Source organism: Betta splendens, chromosome 9 (genome assembly GCF_900634795.4).
Source record: "Betta splendens chromosome 9, fBetSpl5.4, whole genome shotgun sequence".
Taxonomy (NCBI): Eukaryota; Metazoa; Chordata; class Actinopteri; order Anabantiformes; family Osphronemidae; genus Betta; species Betta splendens.
In genome coordinates this window covers 29,818,163-29,841,499 of record NC_040889.2, presented here as the reverse complement: position 1 = coordinate 29,841,499, position 23,337 = coordinate 29,818,163, and the positions used below count along the sequence as shown (strand labels likewise).

General features: G+C 45.0%; 2 protein-coding genes across 7 annotated transcripts in view; one reads left to right on the top strand and one right to left on the bottom strand.

The window, feature by feature from the left end:
* prdm6 (PR domain containing 6) overlaps positions 1-10,156 on the top strand; it is a 159,162-nt gene extending 149,006 nt beyond the window's left edge. Inside the window, exons 8-9 of one of the 3 annotated variants that reach the window (XM_055511576.1) lie at positions 4,858-5,044; positions 7,880-10,156. In XM_055511576.1, the coding sequence (XP_055367551.1) occupies positions 4,858-5,038 (181 nt within the window). In that variant the 3' untranslated portion in view covers positions 5,039-5,044; positions 7,880-10,156. Of the gene's footprint in view, positions 1-4,857; positions 5,045-7,879 lie in introns of those variants that run through there. The other 2 variants (XM_041072122.2, XM_055511577.1) reach the window with 2 other exon arrangements.
* A 2,064-nt stretch (positions 10,157-12,220) lies between these two features.
* Positions 12,221-23,029, bottom strand: cep120 (centrosomal protein 120). Of its 4 annotated transcripts, none has more exons than XM_029161214.3 (20): positions 22,796-23,026; positions 21,858-22,014; positions 21,619-21,733; positions 21,340-21,484; positions 21,088-21,236; positions 20,736-20,945; positions 20,426-20,647; positions 20,015-20,240; positions 19,752-19,935; positions 19,521-19,670; positions 19,087-19,269; positions 18,769-19,018; positions 18,519-18,608; positions 18,353-18,445; positions 17,600-17,761; positions 17,411-17,533; positions 17,234-17,332; positions 13,458-13,603; positions 12,734-12,942; positions 12,221-12,478 (listed from the first exon to the last, which is right to left on the bottom strand). In XM_029161214.3, exons 1-19 carry the CDS (start codon positions 22,881-22,883, stop codon positions 12,744-12,746), a joined length of 2,991 nt encoding a protein of 996 aa, XP_029017047.1. In that variant the 5' UTR covers positions 22,884-23,026; the 3' UTR covers positions 12,221-12,478; positions 12,734-12,743. The 4 variants fall into 4 exon arrangements, with proteins under 4 accessions (XP_029017047.1, XP_029017048.1, XP_029017049.1 ...); XM_029161215.3 differs by having other exon boundaries at positions 19,752-19,929; XM_029161216.3 differs by having other exon boundaries at positions 20,736-20,933; positions 22,796-23,025.
* Between the last annotated feature and the right edge of the window lie 308 nt (positions 23,030-23,337).

Sequence of the window (23,337 nt, the reverse complement as noted above, 5' to 3'; positions counted from 1 at the left end):
GCCCATTGTTTATCAAAGCAGCAGTAGAATGCATTGAGGTCGTTGGCCGGACGCAGGCCGTTCAGACAGTGGGGGCTCTGGGCTTGTAGTTGGTGATGGTCTAAAAACCCTTTCCAGACAGAAGCAGAGTCGTTGGCTGAGAACTGCTTTTCCATTCTCTCACCATGGGCTGATTTAGCTTTTCTCACCTCCTTGCTTGTTGCAGTGAACTCAACCGTGGACAGCGAGCGGTGGTGTGTGTTCTAGTGTTCTTGAGGAACATCAATAGATAAAAAAGGTTTGCAGGATCTTCTTAATGGATTTCCTCATAAACTACACAACAGCACGACTCAGCCTCCACCCCCAAGATGACACGGTATTGGCTGTTAGTTTGGTTTTTGTTAAGGGCTTATTTGATGAGTACAACAGGTTGATGAGAGGGCATTATGAGCGCTTTCTGCTTTAATAGATCAGCCAATACAGTCAGACTGAGCAATGGCGTGAGAAAGACAGAGACGGAAAAGAAGATGATGAAAAAGACGAACTGAGAAGTGAAGGGAAAGTTAGATATGTTGGTTTTTATTGTATCCTTTCATGTGACGTGCGCATGTCTGTGTCTGCTAGGTATGTGTGTGAATATTAGTCCACAGAGCCATTGATTGTTTATTGATGAGGTGGGAGCAGTGATTTATAGCTGCTGGTCTTAGGGGAATAATGTCTTCATATGAGTCGGACATGACGGAGGAGTCGTCCTCAGAGCAGATAATTCTCTATATGGATCTGACCACTGCACGGATCAGTCAACACACCAACAACACAAACACATCACCGTACAACGGGATGATGTGATTGTACTGTAACAAAGATGATTCTGCTTAAACAGCATCATGATAAAAGCCGGCTTTCCGTTTGTCCATAATAAACATTTTGCTTTGTTGCGGTGTCGTCTTCTTGACCTCTGACCTCTGATCTCATAAAAATGAGAGTTTCCATCCATGATCGTTGTAGCTGTGAGGAGCTGCTTGAGCTACAGTTTGCGTCTGACTCTTTCAGCAACTCGTGTTGAAGGTGTGGACACAGTGACACGCTGGCACTGACTCTGTTGTTGTTACCACATGTTGTGTTGAAAGGCTACACGAGGTTTATTGTCCTGAAAAGGCTGAACAGACGTGTTGAAAAGGACCCATTTTATGGATCTCACACACGAGGTGAGGCTGAGTGGGAACAACATGGCCGCCGGTTCTACTGATTCCCTGTTCAAACGCAGCATTGTTAGTTTTCTGTGAACCCAAACATTGTGTCTCTCTTGTTTTTGTTCATGTCTTAATGCTAGTGGTGTTGATGGTGAACATATTTGTATGCCTGCTCTGTTAACACATGATTGTAGCTCTGTCAGACTGAATTAGTGTGTGGTGCTGACGTTCCGTAATCTGATTAGTCGAACATCGTGGTAGAGTTTCCTTTGCTTCTACGTGTGATTCTGTGACCAGTTAACAGCCTTTTTGCTCATATGTGCAGATGTTCTGCATGTTCCGTGTGCTGGTGTGGGGGAGCTGTGCACTGTTTGTGCTTCACCACCTCGTCTCCTCTGCACTGTAATAAACAATAACCTGGCATTAATCTCCTGGCTGCTGCCTTAATAAATAATATCCACACATTCATCAACTTAAACTATTCACAATCAATGCAGCTCTTCATAGAAAACCCACCTAATAAATAGTGGTGCGGCCCACTGAGGCGTGAACTTATAGACCGGCCGACTGATAAATGAGCCGACCCCCACGGCGAGACGCCTTTTATGTGGAAAACTGCAAGTGAGAATTTTTCGATTTTATATTACACTATTTTACTCTTATTACTTTCCTGCGTGTGTTCCCACGGCGTCCTCTCAGGCCACTGTAGGTGTTTGTGATTTATTCGAGTGGTGAAGACGTTGGTCTATTTGTTTTATTCTAGTTCTGGGGTGTTTACCTATTTGTAATCTACTGATGTCAGAGTTTTGTCTTATTGGTTTCAGAATAGGAACCGCTTCATATTGTGAGTTTGTGCAGCGCAGGGGAATTCTCCCAGTCGCACCTGCACCCACACCTGAACAGATGCAGTAGCAGCTTATAAGATAGGATGGTTAGATGTAAACATAGACTAGAAGGTTAGTGTAACTCCTGACTTCATACAAAATGTAAAAATAATCCTCATTAACCTCATGACACTCATTAGACCAGTTCACGTATTTTTTACTTTTACTACATTTTGTGGTTTATCAGATTTTCCCAGCTCGGTCTGCTGCTGGTTAAAGATCATTAGTCGCGAAGATGATGATGCTTTTGTTGAGAGAATAATTCTTATATTGATAATTTAAATGAATGGCGTCATTTGTGACTCTGGATATTAGTTTTTTTGGTGTTAACTGCCCACACTTACTTCGGTCACAATGGTAACGGCACCGACCGGCACTGCTCCGTTGTTATAAACAGGTATAGTAATGGGATCACAGCCTCTTCATCGGGGCCTTAATTTAATTGACAGAAGTCAGGCTGCAGCTAATCACCTCAGAGCTCAGAGTGTCTCTGCTCATCAATTCTAAAAGCTGCTGAGTCGGACAAAGAGCGTGTTTACGATGGCAAGTTGGATCGTAATATATGGACGTTTGACTTCAGGTGAGTCTGAATAACTGTCCTGTAGAATAAATAAATAGCACATTCATATCAAGTTATGATGAATAAGAACCTCAGTGAGTACGACGAGACAACAGAGATGAATGAACGCACACAGTGAACGATCTGTAAGTGTTTAAGCTGATGATGTTAGCAGAGACTACTCAGCTCAATAAATAGAGTGAGATTAGATCTGCTGCTGTGGAGGCTGGACACTCTATTAGCAGACTCAGACCTATTGTTTGCTTGTTTCAGTCTGATTCTCCCTGTGAAAGCACACACACACACACACACACACACACACACACACACACACACACACACACACACACAATCTGTGTATATCTATCTCTTCTTTTCTTGTTCTGTTTCTGTCTCTATCTCGTACTCTGTTACACACACACACACTGTGATAAATGGCCCAGTCATGATCTAGGCCTGCATTGTGGATGAGGGTCATGCTGCCATGGTTACCAGAGCAGTGTCCAACTCCCCGTGCGCTGTGTGAAGGCCATCTGTGTTATCGTGTTTCCTCGCCTCATCTCTCTCTGTCTGTGTTTGTTGGGTACCATACAGTGGTAGCACTTATTAGTGTCAGGCCCTGCTGTTTTTTTCCTTAAGTTACACCTTAATGACCTGTAGGTGGTGGCACTCATCTTATACTCGTAACATACCATGAGTAGCCGTACAAACCAAGGATTGCTGAATGTTGAATCACTATCAGATGTTATTATGTTGAGCTTTTCAATAATCCTTTGGGCTTCATGCATTCAAGTTGTTGGTTGTGTACAAACGTAGCGTGTATCACAGACAGCAATGTGCTCCAGCAACACGGAGAGCTAAGAAGCTACTGCTGTGTTCCAGGGTTCTGTGTGGTCAGGTTCTCTACAGTGTCAGGTTCTCCAGCTAGAACCATGAGGTCCATTCACCACCGGCCACCTGGTGCTGTTTTAGTCGTTAACTGTCCATTACGGGCTGTTAGCCGTTAGCGCGCTGATAGTCGCTAGCTTCAGCCAAACAACAGCAAGCTGGATGTTGTGACCTGACAAGGATGTGTGGGTTTTTACCAGGGGGCCGGAAATACACGCTTTGAGGCGAGCAGTGTGGACGACCTGCAGGGCTTCGCTTCCTGGAATGAAAAGTTACAGACTCCTTATTGAGGCATCAAGGTCCATTTATTCATTTACTTCATGAAAAAAAGCATGTGCAGAAACCTTTAAGGTTGATACAGATGTCCACATTTGTTTCATGTGGAATTGTAGGTTTCAGTGCATTGATTTTTTTTTAGCCCAGACTACACTGAAAGAAATGATTCTTGCCGCTAACAACACAACAGTTTGGCAGCAGGGTTATGCAATTGGAGTGCAATTTTACACGTAAAGCTTGTATTTTGTTCAAATACCTGATGCACAAGAAATGAGGTATTTCATATTAATCAGTTTATGCTTATGGGAAAGATCTACTGTACATGAAATAAGAAAAGAGATAGATAAGTGATCCCTTTGGAGAAACTTTGTTTCCTGATGAAGCAAATTGGGTTGGAACTGACAACCTTAAGCAATAGAAAAAAAGTATTAACTGTATAATTTTGAATTATATTTATATATTTTCAGTGTTCACAAATAATATAACAATTGTATTACCAATCAACCTTACACATTAAATTCAAACCTCATTGATGTGTGATCTGGTGGGGTACCCCCCCCCTCCCCAAAAGGGAATTAATGAGGAAAGTCTTAAGTAATTATTTCACATACTGTAGCCATAGATTTATGGTGATTGTGGTGATTAAATAGTTAAAGTTAATATGAAGTTCCTCATTACCTGTACATCAGGTATCTGAACAAAAACATAAGGTTTATGTGTAAAACTGCATTAACTTTATGTAATGCTTTAAAGCATACCGCTAACATGACTGAAAGACTTTTCACCAAATGTCACCTCTTATCTGGTATTTATGTGATAAAATGACATGGAAAATTTAAATGACAAAGTCCAAGTTTTAGGCCTGATTATTTCTTTGAGTGCGGAACATTTGGAGGAGCTCCAGCCGTACGTGTGCTTTGTAAAATGCACCTGGATCTGAAAGCTTGTGCTATTATTGTGCATTAGAGTGTAGTGGGCATTGTGAAACAGAAGGTGGAGGCTTTAAGTGCTGCTGCTCTCACAGGACCTGCTCAGTTTTAGGTCTGAGGGGAACTCACGTCTTTCTCCCGTCTCTCAGACCGTACCAGTGCGGCCACTGCTCCCAGTCCTTCTCTCAGCCGTCAGAGCTGAGGAACCACGTGGTGACTCACTCCAGCGACCGACCCTTCAAGTGCGGATACTGTGGCCGCGCGTTCGCCGGAGCCACCACCCTCAACAACCACATCCGCACGCACACGGGAGAGAAGCCGTTCAAGTAAGTAACAGTGAGTACCGCCTGCTCCCGCTCAGTGCCAGTTAGCGCCAAGCCGGCTCACTAAGCCGCCCTCACCAACTCATCACCAGCTGGTTCGTGAGAATGATCACATGATCTGTTTTCATTCTGATCCGCTCACACAGAGCCTCACCCTGAAGGTGTCTGAATGGACACACTCCAGTTGCTATTCTAGCAGTAAATGATTACATCCAGCTATGAGCTGGTGTATTTAGCTCTTATTAATGCACACAGAACATGCCGGCTTCTGGTCTTCCTAACATATTGAGCGCATTTACTGTGAGCTGCGTATTTTGATTGCATCCATTTCACTATTTTATGGATTAAATATCACAACTGAATATCGAGGTAGAATAAAATTCTGTACTTTTTGCAAGACATCCTGTAGAATCAATAGAGGGGTGGAAGATTTTCCTGAACATAATCGTTGCCAGACTGATGCTGAATTACTGTCTTAGTAATTGATCCATTGATCAGCTCCAGAGGTCAACGACACCATGGACGCATATAACTGTAAACTGCATTTACTTAAGGCCATTAAGTAAAGTACTTGAGGCTGAATGACTGAAAAATAGCCTTTATTATCAGTACGTCTTTGTTACGATGAAGCCAGACGAGATGTTAGCATCAAACTTTGGTCTAGTTGTTCTCTATCTCTGGCCTGTGTTGTTTTATTCATGCTCCTTTTCCTGACGAGGCTGGGCTGACCTTTGACCTTCACATGCTGTATTATTGGTGATGTTATATTAGTGTAAACAGTCAAGGCATAGTCAGTGTGATGAGCTATCCTTCACTTGGGATTTCTGCTCGCTGCACCATTGCATCAACGTTAGAGGACCATTAAGGCCTCAGTGACATGAAGGTCAGCTTCAGGTGGGAGGGATTAATTGGAGAAATTAAAGAAAGTGCAGAAAGCTAAATAAGGGGTTTGAGTGGTGGAACGTCTGGAGGACGTGTACCAGGGAAACGAGGGTGGAGACAAATTAAACGGCTTAACAAGCAATCAGAGGATCTAACTCCATCATCGATGTGGAGATCAGAAGGGCCTGAAGGAGAAGGCTGGAAAGGAGGAACGTGGAGGAACAAGAGATCGCAGTGTAAATAGTGATACGAATCTGCTTAAAGCAAATCAGCGGCTTTAATAAGCAATCGGAGGAAAGGCGAACCTTTTCATCAGCACTTCAGAGTCTCGGTGGAGGCAGAGCGGGACAAAGACAATCATGGACGAGCGTCAGAAATCTTTAGCAGATCGATGGCCTTGGGGAGTTCTCTTCTTTTGGACGGTGCTGGATAGATTAAAGCTGCCACTGTCACTTTGTCAGGAGGAAAACGCTCAACTTCATTTTCCCGTTGCGGAGACGAGGCAGAGATTGTGTTTGCTCGGCAGCTTTTCAGCACCGATACTTGCTGGACTGTGGAGCCTGAGGAAGTGCTGCTGCTGCAGAGACCACACTGGTTGAGTCTCGGTGAAGACGGTCTCAGACATCAGGCCCAAAACACATTTACTGAAGGAATAAAACCATGAAGGGATGACGCGGTCCATCGCCTCCGTCGAGTTCAGCAGATAAAGCAGGTGCTGCATTTAGGAACATACAAACACCGAGCTCCAACAGCACATTCACCTGTTAAGGAGACTAAACGTCTTTGAGGCCTTTTCTGGTCCCTCGGTTTGTATCGAGCTGTTGCATCGTGCAGACGAGAGTAAGATAAGAGCTGCACTTAAAGTTCAGTGAACCTTGAGGGAAAGTGATTAAAGCCTCCTCTGTCACGTCAGGACAAACTGCTCAGAGCTGCTTTTCCTGCTGAGAACAGGACGCCGGACGGCCGCTGCTGCGCTCTTTGTTGTGCGTCCGTCCTGTTGGATAAGTTGTTGTGACAGAGCAGCTTTGATGCTGTGGCTGGTGAACAGCAGCGTCCGAGAGCTGGCCACGAGCTGCCAGCAGCACGGTCTCAGCAGCGCCGCCATAACTTTGAACAAGTACCTCAGACACTATAGGAACCAAAGATCCAGTGCCTTTACCCACAATGCATTGTGAGTGATGGATACTGGAGTCCAGCAGGTGGTGACTGGTGAAGCTGCACAGGTGCAAACGATCTGAATCTGAATCACTCATTTAACGTAAACCACCGGCTGCTCTGCTTCAGGACTCCTCACCCTCCCGCCTCCCTCCTATCTATCTAACAGCATGTTAGTCCTGTTTCTGGGCTGTTAGGTCCAATAGCTCAGCTGAGTCTCGTCTCTTTGAAGAGGCCCCGGCAGCCACTCGCTTACATACGTTTAACTGCCCCCACTAAAAGCCTTCTCTCTCCTCCGATCTATTGGAAGTGACAATGATGCTGCCCCATCAGGGCTGTGTGTGTGTGTGTGTGTGTGTGTGTGTGTGTGTGTGTGTGTGTGTGTGTGTGTGTGTGTGTGTGTGTGTGTGTGTGTGTGTGTGTGTGTGTGTGTGTGTGATGGGACTCCCCCGCAGACCCAGATAGATTATTGACAGGTGGACGGTGTGTGTGTGTGTGTGTGTGTGTATGTGTGTGTGTGTGTGTGTGTGTGTGTGTGATGGGACTCCCCCGCAGACCCAGATAGATTATTGACAGGTGGACGGTGTGTGTGTGTGTGTGTGTATGTGTGTGTGTGTGTGTGTGTGTGTGTGTGTGTGTGTGTGTGTGTGCGATCTGAGGACCAGGGCAACAATTAGAGCTCTGCTGCTGCTGGGCCTCACACACTTTACACTGTCACAGGTTATTAGCTCAGCAGGACGCTGTGTGTCAGTCTGCTGTTTCTACCCGCTTCATGTAATCACTGTTCTTCTGTTTCTCATGTGTGTGTCAGGTGCGAGCGTTGTGACCGCAGCTTCACACAGGCCACTCAGCTCAGCCGCCACCAGCGACTCCCCAACGAGTGTAAACCTGTGAGTGAGAGCAGCGAGTCCATCGAGGTGGATTAACCCCGACGAGGCCGCGTCCACGTTAAGGCAGCTACGTTTGAAAATGCACATCACTCTCTTTATCTTAGTGCATCCACACTAAGCCAGAGTTCATCCACTAGCAGCAAAGTCAGTTCAGTCCAAGTCCCTCAGACATCCAGCGTCTCACTGCTCGCTGGGATCAAGCACCTGATGAACAGCGGCTTCAGTTTGAGCAGAAACACACTGAAATGAAGTCTGCTGTGGCTGCAGGCGGACGCTCCTCGACATTAGCTGGTTGAACAGGCCTGTTCTGTGCCGAGGTTTCAGGCCTTCAGACTGTATGCAGCGCAGAAAGCAGCCTGTCTGCTGACGAAGCGCTCTCTGTGGGAGCCAGCACATCTGCTGCAGGCCTCTCCTACTTTAGAGCCCATTGTTTGGGCTCATTGTCATCCTGCAGATTAAATTTTTGACTAATCAGATTTCTCCCTGCATGATGGAAAGGAATGTAAACATCTGTAGGGCCTAAAACCCCTGCACAGGCTGTGGTTGGTGTAGAGCGCTGATGGAGCAAAAGGAAAACATGAGCTTCTGGCTGCTCAGTGTGGACGTAGATCTTCAGGAAAACTAGCTGAGCGTTGACAAATTGAGCAGCTTAGTGTGGATGTAGTCTGACACTTGAGTTTTGACCTTTATGACGGACTGACTTCTGGAGAGGAGCCACTTAAAGCCACCTTCATTCTGCTGGAGAGAATCTCCATTCAACCAACCAAAGATCCCCCTTTTCAGCAGATGAGCAGGACTTTCAGCAAAGAGACTGTTTTTGTTTTGGGATGAGGATATTTATTGGAGACCTTTTCAGGTTTCCCTCCAAAGAAAGTTCTGTCTTGAAACTGAGACCAAAACATGAAAGTCTGTAGCTTTACTTCTCGGGTTCCTTTCTTCTTTTTGCAACAGCGATGCCAAAGGAGGGCGCGACCCAAGCAAACAGAGTGAGACGTGAGGCCTCACCAAACACCACCAGGACTGTGTATTATAAAAATAAGCAGATAAAGGACAAAAGAATCATAAATTATATTTATCTTCCTGCTCATATCAGGCTTTGGGCACTTTTGTTTTAAAATGTTGATAATTTAATTCTTGCGTATATAAAGACGTTAGAGGAGGAGGAAGTCGAGGCAGTGGATGTAATTTCTTATAGAAATTATCCCACAGGTTGGAAAATGTTGGTGGTTGGCGTCTCTTCATGCTTCTTTAGTCAGTTCTAAGATTTTCAGGGTAAATGTCGTTCATCATCTGTTCAGCTTCTACAGATGTCAGATAAATATAAAGATGACCGATGACAAACATGATCAAATTCAAACGTTTTCATCTAAATCTCATCTCTGAGTATTTGCTGAACCACGAGTCGTCTCAGATGTAAATAGTCTTATTACATCACACTTTGTGTTAGAGTGAGTGAGGGTCAATGCACAGCTACATAAACACCAAATAGGTTTTTGTGCCTGAAAGTTAAAAAAAGCTTTAATAATATTATAATAATGTGAATCGTGTAACTTCCCAAAGATTGAAGACGGTGGATGAAAACTTACAGCCTGAACCAAAACTCGAAGGGACGTTAGACTGAAGAGAAGCTGTTTCACTGTCATCACGTCTGGAAGAGTTGCTGTGTCAGAACCCGTCGTCATAGCAACCACACCCTGAGGACTCTGCTTCCTCACTTCAAGGGACTGGAGGAAAGAATTAAAGTGGGAGCATGCCACAGTAGAACTACAGTGACTCATCTGAGACATTTCATTGTCCAGCCCGTTCCTCTGCTTCTCAAACTCTTCCAGACTCGCTGGTGTTCAGCTGAGTGAGAGGTCCCTTCAGTCAACATCATTCAGTTGTGACCAAGCGCTGTACATAGACAAACACAAGCTAAGCTACAGTACGGTGAACAAACTGAAATGTGAATATGAACCAGAGAACTGAGCAGATTCACTTTCTGTTCACATCTGTATTTCCTTTCCTCAAAGGAAAGAAGTGAATCTGCCTCAGCGACGCTGGTGACGAGCATCATCAAACAAACTTTGAATTTACTCCATTTTGACTCGATCTTGTTCGCATGATTTTCCCGTCTGTCCCTGTCTTTTATAATTGACATGAGATCAAACCTTCCTGAGGAAATAAAGCTGAAACAGCTCGGGTTCTTCTTAACGCTATGCTCTGTGACTTCATTGTTCGATGCTGCAGCTTGTTGTTGGTTTCGTCTTGGAGGTGAAGACTCACCTGAGAGTCGCTGCTTGATGTGACCTGTGAGTCACATCAAGGCATCAACAGTGAACTGTTCCTGTTCTGCAGCGACTGTAAGGTCAGATTTGATCAAAAGCCTTTTGTAAACATTTCTTTAAGTTTCTGGATCAGGTCATATTACTAATATGACTAGAAATCACTTTTACTAATCTGGTGAGTCAGATAAATGTCAAGTGTCAGTTTCCTTTAAACTTTAAGATAAGGCGTCATTTAGCAGCAGGTTCAGTAAAACGCTTCACACACGAGATGAGGCGTCTGATCAACAGCTGCCTCCACTTACGGCTAATAACACACAAACACACACTCACACACACACGCGGCCTTGACCTCGACCTCGGCTCTGTCTGTCTGCAAACAAACTGGAATTTCCACTTTCCAGTCTGATTTCAGAGATTATTCCTGCGAGGATTCGACAAATTCACCAAAACAAACAGAGTCCGAGTTTTCAGACATCAATCACAGCTGTTTCTTTTCATCGTGGGAACTGGATCCAGACCCAAGGCTGAAAAAACGACGGTGCTGCCAGAAGGTTCATGTCTTTGTCACATTTTTCTAACTGTGAATAAAAGGATTAAATGATGTGTAATGGGATTATGAAAACTATAGTTTTATTTAGAAGAACAGATAAACTGTTATTTAACCCCCTGGTGTGAAATGGCCATTTTTGGCCATGTTCCGTGGCGTCATGGTAACGATAATGTGGCGCTGAAGGTTCACGTTCTGCTGAACAGAGACTTTTTGTTGAGGGTCTACTGTTGCTGTAATTTAAAATGAAACCTGATGATGATGATAGTAGCAGGAGGAAGGACGTGAGGAGTGACGTGGGGTCAGCACCAGTGCAGCCTCTGACCTCGGCGTGTTTAATGCTTTGCTTTAGGTTAAATTTCCTGCCAGGGGAAAAAAATAAGACGAGAGGTCGCGCTTTCAGAAGCAATCAGATGTGAAGCGGCATGAGAACCACGTGGTCAGAGGTGAGCTCTCAGTAACTACCCTTTGACTCACAGATCAAAGCTGCTCATATCCGCTCATATGAATAACGTGTGTGTTCGTTTTTAAGCTGCATGAAGACAATGACACAACATTAAAGGAGGATTTCACTTCAAACCTTCTGCTGGTCTTCATCCTCCATCTTCAGTAGATGGATGAGTCGAGAAAATCTGCTCACCGTCAGCACTGAGGGTGCAGATGTACACACAGCTGCATGTGTGTTGACATGTTCCCGTATGATCACAGGCTTACGTGGCGACATCCTGCTGGTCCAGTTCTCCCAACTCTCCTTAAGTAGACAGGAGTTTTTCTTCTTATTCACATACATTACATTTCACATACATTTAGTCATGAATGGTGAGTAGAAATGTTCAGTATTAACAAACCTGCTGTAACTGATCAATGTTTTCCACAAAACCTTTTTTAAGCCTAAAAAAAAATCTTCAGTAAAACAACGAGGCAAACTGCAGTGACAGAATGAAATAAATGCTCTGAACATATACAGGTACACATCAAATAGCATCAACAGCATCCAAACAGTTCAAACTCTGGAACCCTGTGCTGAGTGAGCAGCAGTTACTGTCTCTCGCTGTGTGTCCTTTGACCTTCTGCAGTCACAGGACTCCTGTCAAAGCATGCACTTGTATTAACAGTCATTCTTAATAAGTTTCTCTTGAAGTTTTAACACCTTACACTATGAAAAATAATACATTTACAATATAATATGGGTAAGTATTTACACAGATCGTTACAGTCTGTTAGAGAGAAACTACAAATGAAATTATAAAATCTGTAAAACAAACTGCTTATGAATCAGTCTGTACCAATAACAGTTAATAGACTAACAATAACTGGAGTATTTTACCCACTACAATGTTTAAAACTCGACCTGTCTGTCTCTCAAAATTAAAAAAAATTCTGAGCAGGTAATTACACAAGCAATTAAATATAAAACTATTATTAAAATTAAAGAAAAAAACAAAGTGTCGCTGTTTAAAGTGTTTATTATAAAACAACAAACAAAAGACAAACAATTCAAACAGATCGGGAGCATGAGGCTGCAGCACCACCTGCTGTAACAGGATTCTCACTGACTCAGTCTCAGGAACCACGTCCTCATAACTTAGCAACAAATAGGATTAATGACATTTCTGGTTGAATAAAGCTTCAGCTTCTGACCCTGGTGTGGATTTGACAGTGTTAATCCTTTAAAGCACCATCATCCAGGCTGCTACAGAATATTTCTGTCAAAAGAAAAATGACATTTTATTAAAAAAGTATCCAGTACATGATTAAAGGCTAATTACGATTAATGGAAAATAATTGTAAATTTTAGCACAGACATGCTTAGAACTGTCCAAAACTGATGATGTCACCTGCATTTTAGGATCTTTGACAAAGTTTGACAAACAATGAGAAATACTCCAAATCCTCAGTAGTTCCAAGTTGATAATACTTATTGCTAACTGTGGCTGCTTGGTGCCGGGCCAGGCTTTTACCTGCGGCCTCTCAGAGCCTCCCCGCGTTCCTCATGGCCTCCTGTATCTGTCGGTCCAGCTCTGCGATGATTCGGTCCTCGTGGGTGTAGACGCCGGTTCTCAGCAGGGTGTCTCTCTCCTCCAGCAGGCGGCTCAGGTGTTCATCTGAGCTTTCATTCACTCCTGGACCAGTGGAAGCTTTTCCTGCTCTGTCCTCCTGCTGCTTTAACCTGGAGAAGGAGAAAATGGATGGCTCATGGATCATGAAGATCTTGGGTTTAAACATTCAAAGACAATTTGGATTTTATTTGTATTGAGCACAATCAAAACAGTTTCCCTCTGGGATTAATTAAGCACTTTAAATCTATACTGACATACTTTTTCATTACTTACTTCAATAATAAATTTAAAAAGGACTCCACTTTCTCTCTTCTGTTTAAAAGTTGATGTAGTTAAAGTTTGGACGCTTGATTCTAATTTTGTTTCCACAGGTACTAAAGAAGTTTTGTTAGTAACGTACCAGCTTCCACCACCTGGTGAAGCGTATAAACAGAGCAATGGCTGCACCTGAGGGGGCACAGGGCTAATTGCTAACAGGAAGGACACTGGGCGAGAGAGGGGAAGGCTTATTGTGACTGAGGTTAAATTAATTTTTAATCTGGGAATGTTGAAGCTAAATATTCAACAACAAGGATTTATCGTTTTTGAATCTAACTAATATTTAAGAAACTGAAACCACCTTCACCTGTTGAGCTCATTCCTGATGTCGTCCAACTCCTGTCGGTCCTGCCGTGCCACCTCCTTCTCCTCTGTTGCCAGGTAACGCAGCCTCATGGCCTCCAGCTCGGCCTGTTGCTTCTTCAGACGATTCATAGCCGCCTCCTGCTCCCGCTGCACAGACATGAGAACGATTCTCTGAACAGCTGACACAGACCTGAATCCAGCTCAACACTGTGCTGAGCCGCTGGTCAACCTATTAAATCCTAACTGACCCTGGTGTTGAAATGGCTTATTTTAGATGCCAAGAATCTGTTTCTCCTAATTACACAGAACGACTTTGGTGAAAAATTTGTCTGGTTTCACATTTTCATAAAGGTTTCCTGAGAAAAAGCTGCAGGACCCAATGGATTCACGGGGAGAGCAACAGCAGCAATGAGAATAGAAAGAAAACTTCGCAAAAACATCTCAAAGTCATATTTCTCTCAGCTGCTCAGACTTTCAACAATTACACATAAGAGCAGAGCCGAGTCTGGTTCTGCCAGACGCTAATAAATCAGGCAAACAATCAGAACAGAGAAAACAAAAACACTAATTTGGTGTCAGGACGTTTTCGAGCTTCACTCAGACCTTCGACTCCAAATCACAAGAGTCAACTCAGGTTAAAGGACCAACCTGCTGGGGAAACCTTATGTGAACAACACACCTTTAAACGCGGGTTCACAAAGGTGTTGTGAGCTATAATTAAAGCCCCAGCACACAATAACTCAGACTGATGGTCGTTAATTCATGTTTTAAACAGGGTCGCGTTCGATGAACGGGCTCCGTCGTCATGTTCCATTTCGTGGTGAAGTTGCTCTGATGGCGGGTCACTGTCCAACGATCACAAGGCACTTGGTAAAATATCTTCATTGAACCGACATGTGTCGCATGGACAAACCTAGTGATCAACTGACGTCACCGTCCTGCAGACGCTTCGCCAACGGGGCAAAAATAAAAAAAGCTTCCAAGCGTCGGGAGCAGTGGGGAGCTGCGGTGACACAGAGCAGATTCCAGATGGGAAAAGCAACATTTCCACGTTACTGCCCGACCATTCGCACACAGCGTGTTGACACAGGCTCAGCTCCCCCTGGACCATTAGCCGTCTGCATTACGGGCCGAGTTAAGGCCAATTACTAGGAAAACAAACAGGCCAAACATTTTCTCTAGTGCCCGGTGCCAAGGACAATCTGAGGCCGAGCTCTGAAACAATTAGAGGACGAGGTGATATGAAGGCAACCAGGAGAAAAGCTTCTAAAACTAAGAAAAGCTGATACTGTGCCATTACGTCATGGGCAGCTACGGTGGGAACGAGCATGTGAACACTGATAGAGAGCAGCCTGTCAAATGGCCATGTCCATGGAGCTGGGTCCAAAACCAGCTCATTGACAAGTTCTTCACTGCGGCACTGGAAAAATCCGTTAACATTAAGTTCTAGTTGAACAACCTGAGCCCAGTCAGGCCAATGAGCATGTCTACAACATGCTGGATGCACGCGATCATGCTGGGTCTGGGTCAGACTGGGCAGCTGAGGCTGATCAACGTATTATTAGGAGTGTTCCACACTCACAATAGGTTCTCGTGTCCTAAACCAAAACAGACAAGCAGAGACAGATCAGGGTGGGACATGCTCTGCATGGATGATTTCTGCAGCTGACGACCAGTGAACGACCTTCACTCCTCCTCAGAGGTCAACGGTGTGGAGCAGCTCTGGTGAGACAAGGCTCTGAAAGTTTACTTTGAGCAGACAGAAGAAGAAAGAGGCTGATTGGGCCTTGATTCTAGACAAGTCTTTACCAGATTAAATCACAAATGATAAATGTGACTTTAGTGTATGAATGGCCTAATGCAAAACAAAGGAAACAGTGTGACAAAAAACAAAGCCTCTGCAAAAAGTCCAAATGAGCTGAGTTTCACCACTAGTTTGTACCAAACAAAGCTCGTCATCACTGCTGGAACACAACGTTTATACAGTACGCAGCATCAGATCGGTAGAAAACGGACCTGGTTCAGCGTTGTTATTACTATAGTTCTTATATTAATAACAATAATGAGCGGTACCTTTAACACTGTGACTCTCCCCTTTGGAGCAGAACAGTGGGAAACAGCAGAGTCTCCACTGGGACCAGTTACACTGAAAACGCTAAGACAGGTTTATAAAAACAGACTCAGCTCAGTGAGAGACGGCAGAGGGAATCGGACCACAGACTGAAACCGCTCAGAAGCTGGGCCTTCATACAGACGCTTGATCCTTTAACTTCACGTTCTGGTACAAAAAAATCATAATCTGATCTGTGGCCACTTAGAAAAAAATGTGTTAATCCTGGTTAGTTTGACATTCATTAAAACACTGAAATATTTGCTTTTATTCTGTTAAATCTGAATTTACTTGTGGAAACACGAGTGACGCTGCTTTGAGTAAGAGTCTAAACCACAGTAACACTGACCCTGAGGTCGGGGGCTGTGCTCTGCTCACAATTGGACATGACTGCAAACATTCAACCAGTAAAACATCTATGTGTCGGATTAGAGCCTCAGACTGCTGCAGTTTAAAAATGACCAAGATTAGTTCTGTCTCACTACAGCGAGCTCATGAAAACACATTTGGTTGACATGGCTTTTTAAAAACACCAGATTTAGCTGCTGCTTTAATACTTTAATCTCTCTGTACCAATATTTGTGCTTTAAAAAGACCAACTAAAGCTTCTTGTCCCAATATTTTGAATAGAAAAAGAGCAAACTGGGCTCTGATCTAAAACCTCAGCGCCGTGTGGACACTCCTGCTCCGACCGCCCACACCCCCTGGGTTGAAAAACTCATTATTCCTCAGACAAGAATTTTTATGATCGGACTTGAGCTAAACATTGCAGCATGCGAGACGCTGAGAGGAGAGAATAAATAGGCGAGAAAAACCAAACAAGGCCCAGCTTTAAAAACCACCGAGCACCAAGACAGATGCTCGTGTAAACACAGGTCTGATATTTAACCAAAAGCGAGAGTGTGACGTGTGAATAGTTAGCACCCAAATAGCTTATTGCTCAATCCTAGCGATGATTAATAGGCCCGGCCTGATACCGAGCACTGAACCTCCTTAGAGCTGCATAAATCACGCTGTGTTTTCTTTACAATGATGTGGCACTTAAAGAAGGGAGGAAGGAGGGATGGAAGGGTGAGACAGAGAGATGGAGCCAAGAACACGATGAGAAAAGCAGGAAGGAGTATGAAAACAAGACAGGAAAAGCTAAGAAACAAGAGAAACGAAAAGAACAGAGAAGTAAGAGACATGAAATGAAAAGGAAGACAGGACTGAGAGATGAAGAAGGGTGAAAAGAGGTGGAATAGAAGTGAAACAAGAAAGAGAGGGGGGGGGGTCGCTGGGTTTTCCAGATGGTTAGTGTCGGTAACAGTTATTAGTTTGTCAGATCAGTTCTGTGTGTTTAGGTCGAATAAAGCCCCACTTAGTTCTGTGTGTGTGTGTGTGTGTGTGTGTGTGTGTGTGTGTGTGTGTGTGTGTGTGTGTGTGTTCGTCCACACAGTTAAATATTTGGCTGAGGTGTAAAAACACACCCTAAGCTGCTCATCCTGGTCCTGCTGCTTCTGTCTCTGTGATAAATGTGGGATTCATCAACATAACGTTGTGGATTTTAAGTTTTGGAGATAAATTGGAGTTTGGTGGTTCGTCTGTCTTTAGACTCTTTTTAGCTGCCTTCAGTGATTTAATAATGATTCATTGTAAAAAGATTCTGTCCTTCAAGGCTCCTGTACCTGTTTGAACCGGGCCAGCTCCTTTAAGGCCCGTCCCCACTGCTGTTTGTAGTGAAGCTTGGACTTGGTGCTGGACTCTAGCTTCCTCTCCAGTTCCACCTGAAGGATCCACAAACTCTGGTCAATCCCTGGGTAACCATGGAGACGGATACGGTCAGCAATGAAACTGCTCATTACCTTCTCCAGCCTCAGCAAGTTGATCTCAGACTGCAGTCTGAACTCAGGTCTGATGTTCTGTTGTTCTCTGTAGAGCTGAAATTCTTTCTCCAGCTGTTTGTACCGACTCTCAGCATCTGCAATCTGCGGATCCCAAACAGAAGAGGTCAGGATTTAGGTTCAGAAAGTGAGCAGAGTGTGTGTCTCTACCTGCTGGAGTAGCCGGGCTCGCTCTTCCTCCATCAGTCGCACTTTGTCTCTCTGCAGCGCCACCCGGTGGTCACACTCCAGCTGCAGCCTCCTGCTGCTCTCCTGCAGCTCCCTCTGGCTCAGCTCGTGCTCAGCTCGCAGCTCCCTCTGCTGCCTCTGAGTCTGAAGGGACACAATCACATGCATAAAGGAGTTCACACTCATTTAGTTTTCCCATAACTGTGTTCAGTAAAGTTTATTGGTTAACCTTCGATTACATTTCAGTCATGCCAGTTTAAAGAGAAAACCATTTTTTTTAATTGGTCCTCATTGATTTCGATTTTCTTCATCTTTTTACTCTTTGATGAGCATTAGTCTCGTTAGTCTTTATTGGGTAGTGTTTTCAGTTATCAGTAAAAAGCTTTGAACCCTGTTAAACATTGCACATACACCCTACAGTGTTTGTGTGTGTGTGGACACGTTTTTCCTTCGATGTAGGGACCATAAACCATGTTTTTGCTTTGAAGGTGAGGACACTGCGACAACGTGGGAACACTTGGCAGGTCCCCACCGGTCCGAAAGCTTTTTTGAGGGTCGAGATGTAATTTTAGGGCTGAGGTTAGAATTGAGTTTTGATTAACAAAGATTAGAAGTCTGCCTTTTTTGTGATGGTTAGGGTAAGAGTAAGGGGCTACTGAAGGCATTATGTCAATGGGGAGTCCCCACGTTGATGAGAAACACGACTGTGTTAGACATGTGTGTGTCAGACATGACCTCCAGCTCGGCCTCAGCCAAAAGTTTCTCTCTCTTTTCCAGATTGGACAAGGTCTTCTGTAACTGCTCCTCCAACACATTATACTCTGCCTCCTGCAGACAGAACATAGAATCATTTAAATGTGCAAGTGGAAGTGTAAATAAAGCACAAGGTCTAAACTCTCACCTTCTTCTTTACCAGAGCTTCTCTCTCTCTGTCTCTTCTCCTCCACTCCTCTGCCAGAGCCTGCATGTGGCTTAGCTCCTTCTTCCTCAACTGAAAAGCACATTGTTATTTAACCTTGTGATTCATTTAATTCGAGGCACTATACATTAAATACCCAAAGGTCTGGTTACAAGAAAAGCTGCGTCTTTTCATGTAGCCTTTATTTTTGGTCTGGTCATTAAACCGTCCTGTGCGACTGTCTGGTGTTCACCTGATCGTCGAATAGGTCTTCCTGCTCCTCCTTCCACAGCTCCAGCTCCAGGGCCGTGCGGTACTCTAGGGTTTCTCTGGGAGCTGTGGAGGGCAGGGGGGAAGAGGGGTGGGTGGGAGCTGCAGGGTTGGAAGGTAAATGTTCATTCTGATGATGTGAAGACTTGGACACAATGACCTCTGTGGCTTTAACCAGTCCCAGGTCCTCCAGTGTCACCACGTAGCTCAACTCTGCAACCTTCTCGATCGGTCTTATGGATGGAAACCGTGTTAAAAGACAGATTTAAGACCCACGTTATCACCATGTGATGGCACCTACTGCTGCGCTCTGATCACAGGGGTTCTGTCCTGATGACTCTGCCGCCAGCTCTGCTCCCCTGCTGATGTCATTAACCGGCTCCTCTCAGAGCTCAGCAAGTGAGACAGCTGAATGGAGGCCCGTCCAACCAGCTGGTCCTTGCTCATGGAGTCTCTGTGCCAAACCTCCACCACTAGAGGAACCCTACAGCACAGACACATGTACAGACTTATGAACAGACACTGTAGAGGAGGAGTGTGATCAAATACAAAGTCTAAGGGCGCCATCTTCTGGCCAGAAGTGAAATCAATTACTAATAAATTATTGCACATTTGTGACAAAAAGCAACATAAACAAACATTAGTTTCAATTTCAATAAATTCTTCAAGTGACCCTGCTCCTGTTCTGATCAGGAGAAATACTCAATACTCTTAACCATCACTGACATCTTTTACCTGAGGAAAGTGTCTTGCAGCTGCTGCGGCAGTGCAGCGAAATCAAATGCACAGTAGGACTGAGGCAGGGACACCTCCATGTTCCTCCGCAGCTCCACGGGAGGGTTTGTCATGATGGGAGCTGCGCTGCCAAAGAACTGATAGGAATACCTGAAACACATAAGTAACGCTGAGAACAGACAGTTCCAGGCTGGTGGTAGAGGCTGAATCAGAGCAGATGAAGTGTTTTACCTGAGCGTGGCAGCGATGGGGTGCGTCAAGCTGAGCTTTCCCAGGGTGCGGAGGTCCAGAGAGAAGCAGTAGTGATGGGCAGACGAGGGGATGGACACTTTAGGAGCAGAAACGCTGACGGATGAAGCTCCACCTTCTTCTGCAGCCTCAGTCTGTAACTGAACAGGAACCTCCAAATCTGCAGCTGAACAAAAAGACCTTCTGGTTATCTGAATCTCTCCTTCCAGGAGAAGGGTTAGGTGAAGTACTGTTTTGAGCCTCACCTGCCAGTCCTCCCTGCTCTCTTTGCTGCTGAAGCCCTTCCAGCAGATTATCTGCTTCGCTCTCTGTATGAGAGGAAGAGGGAGCAAAAGGAGGGTGGGGAGGAGACATGTGAGGTTTACCTCCTGTAAAGGAGGGCTGGGGTTGGTGTTCAGCAGATGGAAGGAATGGAGGACTAGATAGACAGACGGAGGGTTGACGTCCACTTCCCTCTTTATTCACCAAGGACTGAAAACAACAAACACAACACTGGGTATTTATAATCCATTCTTTCCCTTTGCACTAATATAATTATCAGTCTTACCATCTACATAAATGAATGCAACAGGTTGGATTTCACTGCTGTTCTGTAATACTGGAAAACATTTTGAACATGACAGTAAACTATATGGTTGTTAATATTTGTTACGTACCTGTGGTGCAACCTCTTCCCTCCTCAGGGTGACAGACACACCCACAGTCGGCTGCAGCTCGGCAGGCAGAGGAAGCAGCGTCTGCTTGTGTGATGGAGGTTGGAGAAGAAAGGCTCCTTCCACTGCTGCTGCCTTGCTCTCCAGGTCCACGGACACAGCCGTCAGAGTCGAGAGAGAAACATCTGTGCTGCCCAGAGAATGATTCCCACAGCACAGATGGATCTGAGGGCCATAGACAGACAGAGACATATAAAGAGATACTGCGTGAAAGCGATGAGGCCGGAGTTAACAGCTGAGCTCTAATTCTCACCTGTAAACTGGGCTGCTGGGACAAGAAGGTCTGGAGGATCTGTTTGCTGCTGCGGATGCGCACAGAGGCACGCTCCGGCTCAAAGTCAGGGCTCAGCAAGTTGTGGAAAGGCTCGCTGGTGATGTCGTTCCCCAGTAAAGAATAGTAGAAGAAGAAGGCGGAGCCTTCTGATGACAGCTTCATAGTGCTGGGGATCAACTGTGGGAACAACTGTGCTTTACTGTTTAGTTGTTTTGTTCGGCTTTCAGAGTGTTCATATCTACACCAGCGTCATCAAATCTTCCCTACAGAAATAACAATTTAGCAGTAAATGCTCGGCTGTCAGTCGTGTGGGTCTGGGCTCTGTGTGTACCTGTTCTAGTTTGGTAGCAAAAGCCACAGTGACTGACAGGACGAACATATCAGAACAGTGATCTGCAGGTCCGATCTGATGGTAACCCTGGTCTGAAATCAGTACAGATTCCAGCTTTTCTGGGAGCAGCTCATTAATGGCTGGAGAACCTACAGTACATCAGAAAAAACAAGTATGAAAAATGTTTGATTGATCTGCAAAAGGGGAAAAGAGAGTGGGAAACTATTTGAACAAAGCTTAAAAGCTACTGACCTTGTCTGGGTGGGGCCTTCTTGGCTTTGAACCTATCAGGAGAGGGTCCAGATGGTTTGGCGTCGTTCTCCAGAACCATGCTGAGAAGAAGGGCCGGCCTCTGCTTGGTGTATTTACTGCTCAGCAACGGATACCAGCGTGGATCCTGGCAAACACAAGCCGCCCCTTTATACTTCTATTTGAAGACTATTGTCAAAGTAAAACAAGAAACTAAATATCATCTGTTACAATGTCTCATCCACAGCAGCCAGTGACAGAAGGAGACTGCGTTTACTCCACCTGCTTGACCTCCTGCAGTGATCGGAGGTCGAGGACAATGTAGCCGACACACTCTTTTTTCTTGCTGACTGCGTCAACAGCAAAACACTGAAGCTTGATTGGAGTTCTCTGCAGTCTGAGAAATGGAACAGGGCAATAATATGCCAATGAAAATAACTTTTCCTCAATGTGGCTAAGACAGGGTGGATACAATGTCAGCAGGTCCCTGACGCTGTGAATCCACAGTAGGAGCAGCTGACCTGTGTTGGTGCAGCGTCCTGCGGTCAAGCTCCCAGGCCAGTTCAGTGCTGAACTGAGGCTGCTCTCTGTGCTCCACTGGGTCCGTAGCCAGCTGCTCACCATCGAAGCTGGCCTGAACCACGAGGCTCAGTCGAAGACTCTTCGGGAAGTGACGACCTGGAGGACAGAAACGAACCTTCTACTACCAATGCCTGATCATTCAATGCTGCAATAGGACAGTTGGTTGGGAGGTCGTCCTGTAACCGCAAGGTTGGCGGTTGGTGGTTGATCTTTGATCTTTGCGCCTGCGGTGCATGGCAGCTGCTGGCATCAGTGTGTGAATGTGTGACAAACAAAGCGCTTTGGATCCAGGAAGGGGATTTAAAAAAGAAATGAAGCCTTTATCAGTCATTATCATATATAATGTAACATTAGATCGTAACATTTGCATTTAACCCCGCCAGTGATAGGGGTCTTACTCAAGGACACACTAGGTGCTGATGGGGGTTTGAACCGGAGTCCTTCCGCTGCCTAAATCAAGCGTTAAACAAGTTCAGTTCCCATTCAGTAACACTGGGTGTAACCGCCGTAGCGTTTAGCTCCGTCTCAACATGATGGGGACAGTTGAAGGCTGTGCTGCACATTCATGAGAATGTCCTGATATTATAAAGGTTGTGATCTCCAATCTCCACAACCACAGAAAACAGCAGAAATACTAGCACTGATGTCTAGCTCTGGTTGAACTGAACCTTGAGCTTAACCAGTGTCACCTTGGTGAAGGAAGCAGAACGACCACGGCAGCAGCACACGCCTGGACTGGACGCACTCTTTACTATCATGCTAACAACAGTGTTAACTGCACACCGTGTGTCATTAACTGAGCGAGCAGCACCTGCAGCCAAACGCTGGCTCAGACCGTCAGAGCAGCTACGCGTTGATACCGGTGACAGGTCGTTACCTTCGAGGACGGACACGACGATGAGAAGTTGATCCGTCTTCGAAGCCATGTTGACATTTGTGCAGCTCCTAATGGAACGTTTCTCCATAAACTCGTCCCTGCATCGCCGTCGAAATTCAACCAGGAAACGACTTTGTTAACTTTCCGTTAGAAGGTGCAAACGCTAACAGTCGCTTTGTTGTCAAGCTTTGGCGCCACCCATTTTGTTTTAAAAGCGGAAGCGACGACAGCGAGCCCGCGGCAGCGCGCGCCTCCTGTTGGCGGGAGGTGGAACTGCAGCAGGTACGTGAACAGCCTCTAAAGGAACATGACATAAAAACGTACAGCAGCGGCACTAGAGGCTGTAATAGTTAGAATGCAGCTTTTGTTTAATTGTAAAAGCGTTTACCTGAAAACAACAGAACATTTGATAAACAGCTGTAACATTTACAAACATTTACAACAGCTGTGGGTAATTTAATTAACATTTTAGTCTACTTAAACTACACATTAATAATAGAAAACATTAATATTAAATAATTGTGATTTTACAGTAATATTCA